Raw genomic sequence first — 16,691 nt, 5'->3', positions numbered from 1 at the left:
AAAAGCAAGGTAACGACTGATCTGGGATAAGGCCCTTGGATACGAAGGAAATTTCGGCATGGATCCTGCTCAGCACTCTGTGTCACTTCCAAATTCTATGCACGTGAATGGGGTTTCCGCAACACATTTCAAATTTTCTGCTTGCAAATCTGACACCTCTGATCGTACCCTTATATAGTGACCACATCGGTTGTCATCCAGCTCTCCCAGGAAATAGTTGAAGACAATTTTGCAATGGCACCGACACTAAGGGGTTAAAACAGGCTGCAGGCAGACAGCGCACACTACCCACCTTCCTTGCACTCCAGCGCCACCCGAGACTCCAGGTTATCCATCTGCATCTGGAGCCTCTTGAGCGTGCGGTCGGCGTCCCTCGTTTTCCTCTTGTAGGCAATGAGGACGGCAATGATGGCCAGAAGCAGCAGGCCTCCTCCAGCTCCGATCCCCACGATGGCCGGGAGAGTTAGGGAACTGTCCGAGTAGATCCGAAGGCTTCCCGGGGAGAACTCCATCCCGCCGACCAGGATCTGTATCGTGAGAGCACAAAGATTTAAGAATCTACTGAGGAAGATTACTGAAGACGGGAGAGGCAGAAGGAATGGGGGTAAGTGGTTGTAAGGATGTAGGTGACCTATACAGTTTAGACAGCTGTCCGACAACTACTCCTCCTATCCTTCCATAGACTTGCATGCTGGGCTTAAATGAGCATGCATGTGTTCTCCACAGGAAAAGGAGTATGAACCTTTACCCGACTCCTCCCCCAAGAACAAAAGGATCGGGCATGTTGAAATCCCCATGCCCAACCCTTTCCCCCAATCCCTGCAGTTCAGGCAGACTTCGGACACCCACATACACATTAGATGGTCAGCTGGTCCCACCAGAATTTTGGCAGCTTTTCAACTAATTAACGTTAATTTGGTTGCACAGAAATCCATCTGGTTCAGATTTCTGCCGGCTGTCGTGTCACCTGCTGGTCGCAACGTGACCGTTGTTAGTTGCGACTTTGCACTGCATGATGCCGTTGTACGGGGACGGCCTTGACAAGTTTTACTCACAGTGACCCGATGCTCTCCGGTCTGACTGGGGGAGTCGCACAGCAGCTGGGTGTCAGACACAGTGAGGGCGCACGGCACATCGCCGATCAGCACCGTGTAATTCAGCTTGGCTCCTCCGGGGGCAGCAGGCTGCAAGTTTCTTCCCTGAACAAACACAGAGAGAGTGTCATACACATGGTATAAATGGGGTCAGACAAGTGGCTGATGTAATCCGCAAGCAACAAATACAACATGTAAGTGCGGCATTATCTAGTCAATCACAGTCACACGATGAGGTCACCACGGTGAATTCGAAAGGTCTGACTTTCTTCTCCTCCCTTGTCCATTGGCTGTATCTAGTAGACCTTTATGTAAAGCAATGGGAACGTGCTGCAGTTACAGACACAGCCCATAGACAAGAGAGGCGCTGTTTCTGATCTGATGAAACCTCTAGATAGGTCATCAGTATCTGATCGGTGGCCCTCGCCGATCAGCTGTTTAGCGGCACGGCCTTCTCGCAGCTTGTGATGTTACGTTCATCGGTCATGTAGTCTAGGCACAGCTCAGCCCCATTGAAGTGAATGGGGCTGAGCTGCGATACCAATCACAGCCACGGATGGCGTTGTACTAGGCGAGCACGGAGAAGGCCGCGGCACTACTGCGAGCACCGGTACCTTCTTAAACATCTGATCAGCAGGGGGTCCCTCATGTCGGATCAGATATTACGGTCATCGGTATAAAAGTCTCACAAAACCCTTAAGTGAAACTCCTTCCCGCTCTATGTAATACCCGTCATGATCCCAAAATAATCCGTAATCCTCTTTATTCCAGATTTTCCAATTATCTACTTAAAGGGGAAATCAAGATTACCAGCAATTCCTAAAACAAAAACATCCAGGGGTGAAAGGTAAGGCTTTTCTCTAATGCATTTCTCCTCCAAAACTTAATAAAATACCAACCTTCAGGATGACGTGTGACCCTGGCTTGATCTCCAGAACCCCGCCGGACCCAAACATCTCCACCACGGGGTTGGGGTAATAGATGAATGAGGTAAAGTTCAAGGTAAGGAGACTCGTCACATTGTCCAAGATGAAGCCAAACTCATCTGGTGGGACCCCGTCATCGGGAACAACCTCGCCATTCGAGGGATAGATACCAGGGGCCTTACAGACCATCAGGGTGTCGTTAATTATCTGGCAGGTCTGAAAAAGCAAAGAGAAAAAAAACAAAAAAACATTGTCATTGCGTGTCAATCCCCTGACGGACGAGATTGTGACAGCTTGGGATGTTTATGACGACTTGCATGAAATCCGTGATCTGCAAATGACAGACGGCCATATTGAAAATATAAGTCTGACTATTAAAGGGGTTCTCCACACTGGATAACCCCTTTTTGTTTGGCTTTGGCTGATCTCAGGGTGTTTTGCTGCTGCGATCAGTGGTTAAACTTGGAGCAAGCGTTTTATTTTCCCTACAGCGCCACCACAGGGGAGATGAAGAATTACACTAGAGCTTTTAAAATGAATGAGCTGCAGTGTTAAAAATGTGATTGCGATGGGAAAGAAGAGAGAATGCATGGCCGTGTGCAACGCTGCGGTTGTATAAGCTCCAGTGGGTTCTAAATTACCGAATTAAGTCGCTCTGTATTGTTAATGGCCGGCAGTACTGTGACCATTAACAAGGCAGACTATACAGTGTGGCCCTATTCAGTTTAATTAGAGCTTGCTGCAGCTCATCCGACCGCAGTGTTGCGACACGACCATGCTTTGTGGACGTACTTGAATACTTTCTTCCAGATCCTTCTCTCGTCACATTTCAAGTCTCTTTCCCTCTGGAGGACCCATCACGAACACGTTTTACACAGCAGCTCACAGCTCTCGTGTAATTCTTCATCTCCCCTGTGGTGGCGCTGCAGGGAAATGGAACGCTTGCTCCAAGTTTCACCACTGAACGCAGCAGCAAAACACCCTGAGGATCAGCCAAATGTCAGAGTACCCCTCAAACAAAAAGGGGTTATCCAGTGTGGGGAACCCCTTTAATAGTCAGACTTCTATTTCCAATAAGGCCGTCGGTCATTTGCAGTGGTGGCGCTGCAGGGAACACTCGCTGATCGCTGCAGCAAAACACCCTGAGGATCAGCCAAATGTCAGAGTACCCCTCCAACAAAAAGGGGTTATCCAGTGTGGGGAACTCCTTTAATAGTCAGACTTATATTTCCAATAAGGCCGTCGGTCATTTGCAGTGGTGGCGCTGCAGGGAACGCTCGCTCCAAGTTTCACCGCTGATCGCTGCAGCAAAACACCCTGAGATCGTAGGACCGCGTTGGGCGGTAGTACCCTCAATAGCATTTTACTTTGTGACTTGCTTCGTCAACCATCACCCTGCATATACTCACGTTGATCGTCTCTATGCCGGAATACTTGGCACGAACTTTGGGCTCTTGAATGGTCAGTAAATGCGTCCCGCTCACGGCGATTGCAGTGCTGCCGCTGTGGAGGGTGGAAATATACAAGAAATTGAGGAGAAAGGACCTTCAGTCTGAAGGAAGTGTGTGATGTAGATAAAATGGTGACCAGATAGGATGTGAGGAGAGATCGCAGCGGGTGCATGTCTGATAAGAGGCTCCACTGATCACCTCTTCACTATTTACTGACATATAAGCCTTTCTTCTCTTACTTTTACTGACTTGAGGAGGAAACTAGATAAGGAAGGGGCTTTGAAGCTTGCAGGCTTTAGTTTAAGCTGTTAAATGTTTGACTCTACTAAAAGTCCTCAGCTTGCACGGATGCCATGCTATGGCGGCTGACGCCTGCCCAACGCAGGACCCCCGCAGACTGCAGTCCTTCTGATCGGAAGAGACAACACACACGGCACCATAAGGCAAAGCTATGGGGAAGCTTACTTGAATATGCTCCATGCTGGTTCCAGGCGGGTGATGGTGGGGTCCTCAGTGTACATGTAGATCACATCTCGGTTCCATATGCTGGCCTTATCTATCCTCAGGGTGATGGTGGCCGGGCTGGGGCCCTGAGCGGATGCTGGCGAGATGCAGACAATTTCATGCAGATTCCTCCTGTTAAAGTAGATGGCAGAAAAAGCGAAACCCCTTTAATACGAGGAAAATGTATTTCCTGCGATGTTCTGAATTGTCGGACTATCTAAATACTCTGAACAGCTGATCGGCCAGGGTGTCGGACCCCCGCGGATCTGATATTGAGGACCTATCCTGAGAACAGGTCATCCATGTTAAAAGCCCGGAGAACCCCTTTAAAAATAGAAATTCAATAAAAATGGACACCTACTTGACAAATCGGCACTCGGAGTCTCTGATGAGGACAGACACCGAGCTTCCGGCGTCCAGGTTTTTACCACTGATGACGAGTCGAGTACCTCCAGAGGACGGGCCACGAGTGGGGTGCACATCATGAAAAGTTGGAGTCTAAGAGAAAAACATCAGGCATAAAAATTGTATTTTTCAAAAAACATTTTTAAGATTCTATACAGCCCATATAATGTCACCAGCATTATGCTACTCCGTTATGGAACAGTATACCAGGCGACTGCTACAAATGCAATTCCCCAATGTAAGGCAGACTTGGGGGGGGGGGGACTGGTAAAAAGAATAGGAAATAAAAAAAATGGATGAAAATAAAACAGGAGATTATCTTGCTCCATGTTTGCCAGAAATGAGCATAGAATCCTGCAAACGGTCCTATAGAAATCCTGAGGATCGATGGGGGTCCGACCGCTGGGATCCCCACCAATCCCAAGAACGGGGGTCCAGTTCCCCCAATCTGATGGGGCTGCCAGAGATGGAGTCCATCGCTCGCATACAGAATGAATGGTGCCACGGCGACCTGGCGCTCAGTCAGATCGGGGGATTTGTGGGTTCAGTGGGTGCCCCCCCTTCAGTCAGCTCCCCATCGATCAGTTAGTTATCAACTGTGCAGGAGATAAAACTTGCAAATGCGCCACAACCCCTTGATCAGAGGAGGGAGGCGCCTACTGCAGCCAGCTGTCTTACAGCCAGACGCATGGACAGTGAGGAGGAGGGACATGGCTGAGATCTTGGGACACACAGGGACTGGATTTATTTACATATTCCTCAGCTTTAGGGCCCTTGCACACGACCGTATGCCCTCCGAGACATACGGTCCGTGAGCGGCATTGATCGTGCACACGGGAGCGCACAGCATCATAGATTACAATGATGCTGTGCACGTCGGGCCGCCCGCGGGGCTATTGTCCCGCACTTGTAAGATAATACGGGTGCGGGACAATAGCCCCGTGGGCGGCCCGACGTGCACAGCATCATTGTAATCTATAATGCTGTGTGCTCCCGATCAATGCCGCTCCGGGACATGGGGCCCGCATGTCTCGGAGGGCATACTGTGGTGTGCAAGGGCCCTTATTGAGGATAGGAAGGCATGTGGAAGGATACTGCACATGTATGTGATAACGGCTGAACTCTTACCACAAAGGTGTAAAGCTGGTCGGACTGGGTCCTGTACTCAGAGCTGCAGTCTCCGATACACAGCTCAACCACCCCAGGGGCAGGTTTAGGAACAAGCGACTCCTCCATCTCACACACTATCCTGATGAAGAAAAGAAAAAAAATTATCAAAAAACAAATAAAAAATTCCCACGACAGATTTCCCCGGGCCAAATGACATCTTATCTGATGCTTCTATCCGGATGCAGGGGAAGGCACAGGAGAGGCTGCGCTCTGTGCTTAGTGCAGCAGCCCGCAGCAGGTCGCAGGCAGGGTGCAGATTCCAACCCGCTGCAGGAAGGAGTAAAGACTAAATGGAAACAGGTTTCCACCATCTATAGGAGGCCAGAAGCGGCCTGGTGGAGGTTAGGTGATGACAGAGGCTCGGCAGATTGCAGCGGTCACCAGATGCAATTTTGGGTTGTTGCTAAGCAATAGCCCTGGGACATTCTGCACAATATTTTATTACTTGGGAACCTTGGTGAGAATTTCCATAGAGCAGGATGGCTTTTCACCAGGGGGCAATTGGGCAAGTAACCATAGTGCAAGCGCTTCCTGTGCATACACAATATACAGATAATTCTGGTTGAATGGACATAGGGGAAATATTTTTGTAGGAAATGTGTACAATGTAATAAACCAAGGAAAGGGAAGCAGCTAATTAGACCGTCTCGTTTGGGAAGTGTTACTCAGTAAGTTTTTTCAATGGGAGCGGATGACGAGAGCGCGGGCACCACGTGGGCTCCGGCTGCGGGGGAACTCTCAGGATAAGTAATGTGGGGGAGTCACACCAGGTGTACACCGGCGCGCTGGATGGCGATTTAATTAGGAGAGCGACGAGGAGATTGGCCATCCGTCATCCTGTAACTATTCATCAGGTTGCAATTTGCGCCGGAGCTTCCTGGCGCGGCCGAGGGCGGAGAGAGAGAGAGACGGTTTGATTCATGGCGAGAGCATTACGTCTTAATTGCTTCTTACCGCGTTCGGGAGAGAGTGAGATCGTTTATGGCGTTCATTAAACATAAAGCTGTCCTCCTCCCGGGGAGAGCGCGCAAATGGATTAGAGGAGACCCTGGTGTCAAATCGGCAGGTGCTGGCGGCACGCGAGAGAGGATGGAGACATGAAGGTCACGCCAGCGGTGGCACGGTAGTCAACGACTGTCCCCTTTCTATTATATACTGGAGAACGCAGCCAGACCTCCATTACAGCAGGGTCTGGAGGTGCGAACAGGGGATATTCCTCATGCACCGGGTATACAATGCAGATTATCGGCTCAACCGAGGAAGGCAACATAATCCAGAAAATGTATGTGGACTAAGGAGACATAGGGCAGAGAAAATCCATAGTCGACTGACGGTAAAGGGGGAGGAGTTACACGAAGGGGGTGTGGCTTAGCTTCCGATTTCCATTTCGTACAGTGTAATGGGGGGCAATTCTGCTGCAGCACGCTGCCACCAACCCAGGGACGGACCCCACCTGGACGAGCAATGGATGCAACTCCCAGGAAAACCACCATGACTTACCTTTCAGCGCTGATGTACTGTGAGGGCACGGATGCACACTGCACCCCGGCTACTTGCACCCACACCTCTCTGAAGTACAAGCCGAGGTTGGCCCCTGTAATGGTCACCCGTGTCCCTCCCTCTCTGGGGCCGGTGAGAGGATGTATCTGTGGGAGGAGGACAGAAGATGGGAATAGGATGAGGAGAGCGGAAAAGAAAAGCTTTAGATTCCCCTTTAAATGTCAGCAGTTTTGTCCCTATGACACCGGCTGACCTGTTACATGTGCGCTTGGCAGCTGAAGACATCTGTGTTGGCCCCATGTTCATATGTGCGCGCATTGCTGAGAAAAATTATATTTTAATATATGCAAATGAGCCTCTAGGAGCAACGGGGGCGTTACCATTACACCTAGAGGCTCTGCTCTCTCTGCAGCTGCCGCACCCTCTGCACTTTGACAGGACCAGGCTGTAAAAACATCAACACACCTGGAACTGTCAATCAAAGTGGAAAGGATGTGGCTGTTGCAGAGAGAGCAGAGCCTCTAGGTGTAATGGTAACGCCCCCGTTGCTCCTAGAGGCTCATTTGCATATATTAAAACATCATTTTTCTCAGCAATGCGGGCACATAGGAACATGGGACCAACACAGATGCCTTCAGCTGCCAACAGGTCAGCCGGGGTCATAGGTACAAAACTGCTGACAGGTGGCCCTCAAAGCCACACAGCTTCCCGTAAAATCCCGTTAAAAGGGGTGCTTAGCCCAAACTACACCATAACGGACCCGACCATTGCGCCATAGTAGTCGTCTAGGTCATCATCTCACCTCATAGATCTGGGGGTTGGTACAGCGGGTGTTCCTTTTGCTGAGATGCATCCAGTTGGCCTTGGAGTTGGGGCAGTACTGTCGCAGGAGGCATTTTCCTTCCGACATGCACCAGCCACACTCGAAGCGCGGATCTGCCTTGAGACACAGGCCGCAGCTGTCGCGCTGAGCCGGACACTTGTAGAGCAGAGCTGTGGGGAGACGCGTACCGTGAGGGGCGCCGTACATGCGCTATATGGCGGCGGAAAGCCATTTTATTCTTTACCTTTGAAGGCCGCTGGTTTGTCGATGTAAAAATGCCCGTCCCACACGATGGAGAAGTCGACCGTCAGGTCACCGGACTCGTTCCCTTCATACGTGTACTGCGGGAGAAGACAGAGAAAAGCATGAATGGGGGGGGGGGGGGGGGTACGTACAGACCCCATGTAAACGCTGCCCACGTTGGATTTTAACCCCTGACCCCAGTGATTCAATGCCGGCCACACACAGGGGGTCCACGCACACAAATCCGCACTGTTAAAGGCTAATGAGGATTTCTCTCATTCGTGCAACCGAAAGTAAATGTTTTGCACATCGAGAAAAAGGGACGTCGAGCGTTTTAGGGTCAATGGCGGACCCCCATGACGAACGTGGATCGACGACACGTGGTGCGACAGTGCTGGGGGAGGTCACGCGGGGTCTTGGCAGCAACAAAGGAGGATGCAGGACGAGGTGGTGAGATGAAAGGCTCCTGCGGTCCCCCTCCTGTTGCTATAGCAACAGAAGAGCTCTGTCCCCATGGCAACCTCCAGCATCTGCTTCCTCATTTAAAATATAACCACACCCATCATCTGCCATCGAGCCGGGGGATGGAGGGATTAACCCCTTGCATGCTGCAGGATGGACACCAACCGGTTTGAAAGGCAATTAACCTGCGACTCAGAAGTTGATTCGATTTCAGCGGCTTTCTCTTCCTTGCAGACAAGGAGCCGAGGGATGCACCGAGCGGCATGTCTGTGACCAGCTCCGCTATGCCCGGCAATGCAACGCTCTGCAAATGGTGCATGGCCGCTGTCAGAACGACCGACTATTGGTGTCAATGGATGCCATTGCAATCATATAGTGCCGCCATCTGGCCCACTTCCAGCAGGTCATACACTGGAGGCAGCGGTCATTGGGCAGTGACACCACAAGTATATGTCAAGGCGGGCACTAATCTGCCACAGACCTGTAAGGTGTCCGCTCGCCGGGTGTAACCCGATTCACGTAGCAGGTAACCCTCGCTCTGTGGTCACATTTTACTGAGGAGTGAATACTGTGTGCCGCATGCTCGCACGTAGGGTGGTGTACAGCCATATAGAGCTTCCTCCCCTAAAGAACATGGAAATTCTTCAGGACTTAAAGGGGTATTCTGCTTGTAGCAAGTTATCTCCTACCCACAGAATGGGGCAGGGATCAGCAACCTCCAAGCTGCTGAAACTACAACTCCCAGAATACCACTTTCACTCCAGTGGGAGTCAACAGAACAGCCGAGCAAGTGTGCACGCTGGGAGTTGTAGTTTCACAGCAGCTGGAGTGCTGAAGGTTGCTGACCCATGGAATAAGGGATAGCCATTAGATCAGCGGAGGTCCGTTCAAGAGAACCCCCTTAGAAAGGAACCGAGCGGCAGGCACTGCTGCTCCTCTTATCTATGTGGGGACTCCGCAGATAGCAGGGTGCAGCCATAGAGATGAATGGAGCATCAGTGGGCAAGCTCGACCTACCGCACCGTTCATTCCCAGCGCTAGCACCCCCAATCTATTCATTATCCCCTATCCTGTGGATAGGGAATACCTTGCTAAAACCGGAATACCCCTTTAAAGGTGGCCATGGTCAGCTGAACCCTTCTCTGCATGTGCCCTGAATGTAGAACGACTCTACCAGACACCTTTCCCTGAGATCAAAAAGATCGGGGTTTTCTGACATTTTTGTATTGTGGCCTATCCTCAATATGAGATGGGTGGGGGTCTGACTCCGGGCACCCCTGCCAATCAGCTGTTTGAAGAGGCCGTGGTGCTCTGGCGAGTGCTCCAGCCTCTTCCTAGGCCACGGATGTCACGTTCTTCGCTCACGTGGCCTAGGCGCAGCTCATCCCCATTGAAGTGAGCTGCAATACCAGGCACAGCCACTATACAATGGACGGCACTGTGCTTGGCAAGCTGCAAACAGCAGATCGGTGGGACTCCGTGTGTCGGACCCCCTCTGATCTGGTATTGATGACCAATCCTGAGGATAGGCTACCAATATGAAAATCCCCTTTAAAAACCATAGCATGCCCAATTCTCATCCTCCCCCAAAATCGACCAATGGGGTAGAGTCAAGAGCTCCCCATACACATTAGACGGTGGGTCAGCCTCTGTGAAATCGGCATATTCGGCCAACGTTAATGTGTGCGGCCAAGCCTTACCGATGTCTGAATCTGGGAAAGCTGGGTGAAAACCGCCATTACAGCCCCTGTATAGATTTGCACCCAGCTTTCCCAGAGTCCTGAGCAGCTATATGCACAGACGAGGCGGCATACTCACAGACGTGTTCTGACACTGCACGCTGCTGCTGTTGAAGCGGACGGCCGGGACGCGCTGGACCTTCCCCTCGATGTTGAAGACGCACTCGTAGTTCTTCTGGCCGGACTGCGGCTGCGGGAGATTCTTCGCCTTCAGAGTGATCGGCTGCACCACGCCGACCGGTATCAGGATCTCGCCGGTGGGAATAATCTCCGGGCAGCCCTGCAAGATGGAAGCGAGCGAGACTGAAGGAAGGTGCGGCTAGCGTCACCCATGTTTCCTGGGTCGGGGGTGGAGGTGGGGGGAGCAGATGGATAGGTGACCGTGCGTGTCAAAGGGCCCATTATACTCCCCTGCAACATAAGGCGGTATTTTACACACTGCCGCTCTACGGGGGGACACATATAATGTCACTGGAATAAGTCACTAGAAAATGGCGAATATTTAGCCTGCTTTTAGGTTTTATGGGCTTAAGAGCATTTCCACGTAAATCTGAGCCTGTCGCCACTTATCATGGAAACGCATAAACGTGACGGGCATATTTACGGCACGGGCGAGACTCAGATCGAGAGGAATTACAATCAATACAGCACAAAAAAGGTAAAGGATACGATATAATAGCAGAGGGGGAGACCGCCGCTGCCGCCATGACATATTTCTTAAAGGGCTACGCACGGGCCAAGAGGTATGTATAATGGATGAAATTTCTTAAAAGGGCCACGCACAGGCCAATTGGTACATATAATGGATGACATTTCTTAAAGGGCCACAGACAAGCCAATCGATCCATATAATGCATGACATTTCTTGAAGGTCCACGCACAGACTCATTTTGACCCCAGTGCAGCCATCTGCTGGGACCCCCCACCTTTTTAAGGGTCGACCACCCCCGCAGCCATGCATGCACCGTCACTTTCCATTATGGTGGATGAGAAGCAGCGGCTTTCAACACCCCAGTATAATAATCACGTTAATTTCTCCGTTTTACGCACGCTCCATTAACCCCCCGACATGCTTTCCTCTTAGCGCTGGCCGCCCGTCGTTTACCCCGACTCCCTGCGGTCAGCCCTGACCCCGCAGTTGATAGACAGGGAGGCGGCAGACCCCCGGATCTGGACTTTGTATCACTGATTATATATGTCCTACCGCACGGAATAACTGTATTACCGCCACGTTGTTGCCCTCGTACATGCAAGTCATCTCAGACGCTTCCTTCCTCGTCCCCCCCCCCCCTCCCTCCTGAAGCCCCCAGGAGATGGGCATAGAATGATGAGGGGCCGCGCGCCTCCTACCTACTTACGGCTAGATGCTCAGGAAGGATCCCGTTACCATGGAAACACGGCCCCTCTGCTGCTACTCCGAGCCAATCTACGCGGGTTAGATTTAGGCTAGGGCTGCGTGTATGCAAATGTACCTCTCACGAAGGGGGGAAAGGGATGCACACCAGTATCTGTGTGCACAAACCTGGATTAACCCTCCAGTGCACATGCCTTAAAGGGGCGCCATGCCTTACCGACCCATTGTTCTCCGCTATCTGCCATTTTTGGGCTGGGGCATGTCTGAATGGCTTGTGTGCAGACTTACCGCCATGTTACACTAGCGGCCAATGACCGTGTCATCACTCCGAGACTCCTGAATAGCAAATTAGGCAGCAATGGAGAGTACGACCGGCCAGATCCGCCATGCAAGAGTCTAGAAAGGAGATTGCCATCCAAGCAGTTGCCTGAATTTTTCTAATAAATCAGTGCATTCATGGTGCAGGCTGTCAAATTAAGGGTTAAATCTGTATCTACTAATGCCAACCGCCATCCTCCTTTGCCAGCCCACTGGGGAGAAAGTTGGCAGAATCGGATTCCTTGCGCTGTGGCGGTTCTATATATACGCTGTATGTATATGGCATTGTTCAGGAGCGATTGACACCCTTCCTGAGGTGTGAGGAAGCGGGGAGTCAGGCGCTCCTGATTAAACACCCGCGTCCCCTCCGCCCCTTGACACTTTGCGCTGTGTGAATCTCGCTCCCGCTCGCTAACACCGGTGCTTGGCACTGGAACTTGCTGACAAGGTATATGCCAAGCGGCGGGGAGGGCGAGCGTCTTCATCATTAATAAGAATCTCAGGCGTTTTTTTAACCGAGGAGACGCTTTACCGTGACGGGACCCATCCCCCCCGGTATAGAGAGAGGTACGCACCTCCGTGTTGTTGACTCGCCCCTCCAGGAAGAAGCACTCGTCCGCGTTGTGGGTGCAGATGTGGCGATATTTGCACCAGTGGCAGGGGTACGGGCTGCTCACACAGGACAGGCACCTGCAAGATACCAAAAAACGGACAACAACTCATCATTCGGAAGCGGTCAGTAAAGCACAGGTGGTCTAAATCTCTAGATCAGGACCAACAGGAAATCTATTAAAGGCATCAGCTCTCCGTGCACTTGTCCTTATACAATCAAAAGAAGCAGAGCTGCAGTGCACAGAAAGGGGGACAAAGGAGCCCTGTCAGCCACTGATCGCTACCTCCGGCACCCTGTGGACTTAGAGGGGTTGTCCCATTACAGCAACTTTATTTCCTGTCCACAAGTGTCTCATCGAGGGGGTCCGACGTGATTGGCTCTCTCCGGCAGAACGAAAGGGGAACACGGACCCCCCACTGATTAGACACTCACCCCGTGGATATGGGACAACCCCTTTAATGCTGACCATACAGTCTAGCTGGCGGGCGAGTACTTGTCGGCCATCTCCACACGCACCCTGGGCTTGGCGGAGCATGCATGTGTCCCCAATAAAATGTTCTCTGCCTACGTTTATGGGGCCGTCATAAGATTTTAACTTATCCCCTACCTACAGGATATGGGGCTAGGATTGACTGAACGGTGGGGGTCCCGAATCCCCCCCCAATTTGAATGCAGCGGCGGTCGAGTATGCGAGTGCCACTCCCTTCATCTCTATGGGGCTGAGGGAGAAATCCAAGAGTTACTCGGCTACCTCCGTAGAGAGGAATAGAGGACCACCGCTCCGCTCATACTGGGGGGACAGGACCCCTAGTGATCAGCAGCCGGACCCCCTCTAAACAATTATCTATCCCGCTAAGCCTGAATTATCTATCGCCCTGAAGTCTAAATCTCGGGGCAACCCTTTTAAATCTGTTTATGGTTAAAAAAAATTAAAATTAATTAGCAATTTGAGCTTTTATTATTCCCGGTTTCAAGATCTCTGCTTGCAGTCAGTGACAGGCAACTTTGACACTGAAATAAACCCATACAGACCTAATAGTTTTCACAGCTGAGGTTTTGCTACAGTTTCATCAAGCCTAGACAATCTTCTGCAAGTCGAATACATCCTCTCTCCCCGGTCCTGAAGCCTTCTCTACAACGTTACCAGCCCTGGGGTCTGCTGGCTGTGCAGCTCACACAGGATTGTCCAGACCGGATTGTCCAATTGTAACAAACTCTCAGATGTGAGAAAGACTACGTCTGTGTGAGTTTTCATTCTCTTGTTGTAAAATGTGAATATATTGATTCACTGACAGCAAGCAGAAATATAGAAAAAATGGTGAAAAACTGGAATGCAAGAGACCCGTGGCTCCTCACTGGATGGGCCCTGCTGCTCCTCCTTACCGCAGTCCTCCTCGTAGAGAGAGATTAGGGAGTTGCTATTCATGCGATTCCCTGGTCGTTCTAGAACGTGCCCCGGTGAACACCACAATCCTTCCGGATAACGCAGAGATGTTCCTGCGAGCGACATTCAATGCCAGAGGTGCAGGATATCTCCTCTGCACGCAGCCAGTCACTGAGGCATCGCTGGAGGAACACCCCTGCCCCTTCCCAAAACCCCCCAAGACACTTACGACTGGAGGACGCTGCAATTGTAGAAGACGAAGTCGGTGCTGGCAAACCTCAGGCCGGTCTCCTTAGACTTCAGATGCAGCTGGACGGTGTGCAGAGCCCCTGCAATACAGACAGATGATCTCACATTGATAAGTCCCTAAAAATGGGAGGACCCCTTTAAATTCTGCAATGCAACCAATGCTAGCAGCTGGCATCTGATTACTCAGGACAGGACCCAAACTATTCCCTTGCTGCCTCGAGGGGTGAAGATAAGGGAGAGGAGGACACCTCGCCGCGGGGAAGGGCAGGGACAGATGGCGGCGGCTCGGCAGCACCAGTGATGGAGGCAGAGACTGGCGAGATGATTCTGGGCACAGCAGGGTGAGGTCTAGTACAGGATGAATGTGGAGGGCCGGCGTGGAATAGCAGAGTGCGCTCCAGCACTGCTCAGCTCATGTGTATGGTGCTGTACAGGTCTAGGTATAGAAGGATCGGGCAGGTTACATTTCAACATGCCTGATCCATTCTTCTCAGGGGAGATAAGCTGCCGGAAACCGCTCATGCCCATCTTCCTATTGAGAACACGTGCACACTCAGCCAAGCCCAGTGTGCATGTCTATGGGGGCATCAAGGGAGAAAAGCGGTCAGCCCAAAGAGGATTAAATATACCCTATCCAGAGGATCGGTGGGCAGCCGTGATCATGAGAAAGGGGCTTCTCCATGTACTGGCCGAGCGTGCACCCTGCCACTCTGCTCTACCCAACCTCCGGCAGTCGCACAGTGTTGAGGGGTGGACAAGCGTGACCGCCACACAGTTCGAACGGGTGAACGCGGGATCCCACCGATCAGACACGTAGCCCCTATCACATGAGTATTGTATGTGGGACAATCCCTTTAAGGCCTCATGCACACGACCGTTGTGTGCACCCGTGGCCGTTGTGCCGTTTTTTTTTCGCGGACCCATTGACTTTCAATGGGTCCGTGGAAAATTCGGAAAATGCACCGTTTTGCAGCCGCATCCGTGATCCGTGTTTCCTGGCCGTGAAAAAAATATGACCTGTCCTATTTTTTTCACGGCCAACGGTTCACGGACCCATTCAAGTCAATGGGTCCGTGAAAGAACACGGATGCACACAAGATTGGCATCCGTGTCCGTGATCCGTAGGTTAGTTTTTATACAGACGGATCCGAAGATCCGTCTGCATAAAGCTTTTTCAAAGCTGAGTTTTCACTTCGTGAAAACTCAGAACCGACAGTATATTCTAACACAGAAGTGTTCCCATGGTGATGGGGACGCTTCTAGTTAGAATACACTACAAACTGTGTACATGACTGCCCCCTGCTGCCTGGCAGCACCCGATCTCTTACAGGGGGCCGTGATCAGCACAATTAACCCCTTCAGGTGCCGCACCTGAAAGGGTTAATTGTACTATCATATCCCCCTGTAAGAGATCAGGGCTGCCAGGCAGCAGGGGGCAGTCATGTACACAGTTTGTAGTGTATTCTAACTAGAAGCGTCCCCCCCCCAGTTTGAATATCATTGATGGCCAGTGCGCCCCCCCCCTCTATTGTAATAATTCGTTGGAGGCACAGTGTGCGCCCCCCCCCCTCCCTCCCTCTATTGTAATAATTCGTTGGTGGCACAGTGTGCGCCCCCCATCGGCCCCCCCTCCCTCTATAGCATTAACAACATTGGTGGCCAGTGTGCGGCCTCCCATCTCCCCCCCCCCCCCCCATCATTGGTGGCAGCGGAGTTCCGATCGGAGTCCCAGTTTAATCGCTGGGGCTCCGATCGGTAACCATGGCAACCAGGACGCTACTACAGTCCTGGTTGCCATGGTTACTTAGCAATAGTACAATAGTAGAAGATTCATACTTACCTGCTGCTGCGATGTTCGTGTCCGGCCGGGAGCTCCACCTACTGGTAAGTGACAGCCTCAGGTCTGTGCGGCGCATTGCTAAATGAACTGTCACTTACCAGTAGGAGGAGCTCCCGGCTGGACACGAACATCGCAGCTCCCAGGTAAGTATGAATCTTTTACTATTGTACTATTGCTAGTAACCCGCTGCCACCAATGAGGGGGGGGGGGGGGGGGAGATGGGAGGCCGCACACTGGCCACCAATGTTGTTAATGCTATAGGGGGAGGGGGGCCGCACACTGTGCCACCAACGAATTATTACAATAGAGGGAGGAAGGGGGGGGGGGGGCCTGCCCCCTGCTGCCTGGCAGCCCTGATCTCTTACAGGGGGATATGATAGTACAATTAACCCCTTCAGGTGCGGCACTTGAGGGGTTAATTGTGCTGATCACGGCCCCCTGTAAGAGATCGGACGCTGCTAGGCAGCAGGGGGCAGTCATGTACACAGTTTGTAGTATATTCTAACTAGAAGCGTGCCCATCACCATGGGAACGCCTCTGTGTTAGAATATACTGTCGGAAATGAGGTTTCACGATCTAACTCATATCCGACAGTATATTCTAACAGAGGCGTTCC

General features: G+C 51.6%; 1 protein-coding gene across 2 annotated transcripts in view; it reads right to left on the bottom strand.

Moving 5' to 3' along the window:
* Positions 1–16,691, bottom strand: part of PLXNA3 (plexin A3) — a 75,138-nt gene that overhangs the window by 7,882 nt on the left and 50,565 nt on the right. For both annotated transcript variants that reach the window (XM_040405134.1, XM_040405135.1), the window contains exons 8-20: positions 14,216–14,315; positions 12,565–12,679; positions 10,397–10,597; positions 8,118–8,214; positions 7,853–8,043; positions 7,051–7,196; positions 5,509–5,629; positions 4,337–4,473; positions 3,937–4,107; positions 3,430–3,523; positions 1,994–2,236; positions 1,056–1,199; positions 293–527 (exon numbers count right to left, since the gene is read on the bottom strand). In XM_040405134.1, the coding sequence (XP_040261068.1) occupies positions 293–527; positions 1,056–1,199; positions 1,994–2,236; positions 3,430–3,523; positions 3,937–4,107; positions 4,337–4,473; positions 5,509–5,629; positions 7,051–7,196; positions 7,853–8,043; positions 8,118–8,214; positions 10,397–10,597; positions 12,565–12,679; positions 14,216–14,315 (1,995 nt within the window). The remainder of the gene's footprint in view (positions 1–292; positions 528–1,055; positions 1,200–1,993; positions 2,237–3,429; positions 3,524–3,936; positions 4,108–4,336; positions 4,474–5,508; positions 5,630–7,050; positions 7,197–7,852; positions 8,044–8,117; positions 8,215–10,396; positions 10,598–12,564; positions 12,680–14,215; positions 14,316–16,691) is intronic.

This window comes from Bufo bufo, chromosome 8 (genome assembly GCF_905171765.1).
Source record: "Bufo bufo chromosome 8, aBufBuf1.1, whole genome shotgun sequence".
Taxonomy (NCBI): domain Eukaryota; kingdom Metazoa; phylum Chordata; class Amphibia; order Anura; family Bufonidae; genus Bufo; species Bufo bufo.
Note: the sequence above shows the minus strand (reverse complement) of the source record. Positions and strands in the feature narration are given on the sequence as shown.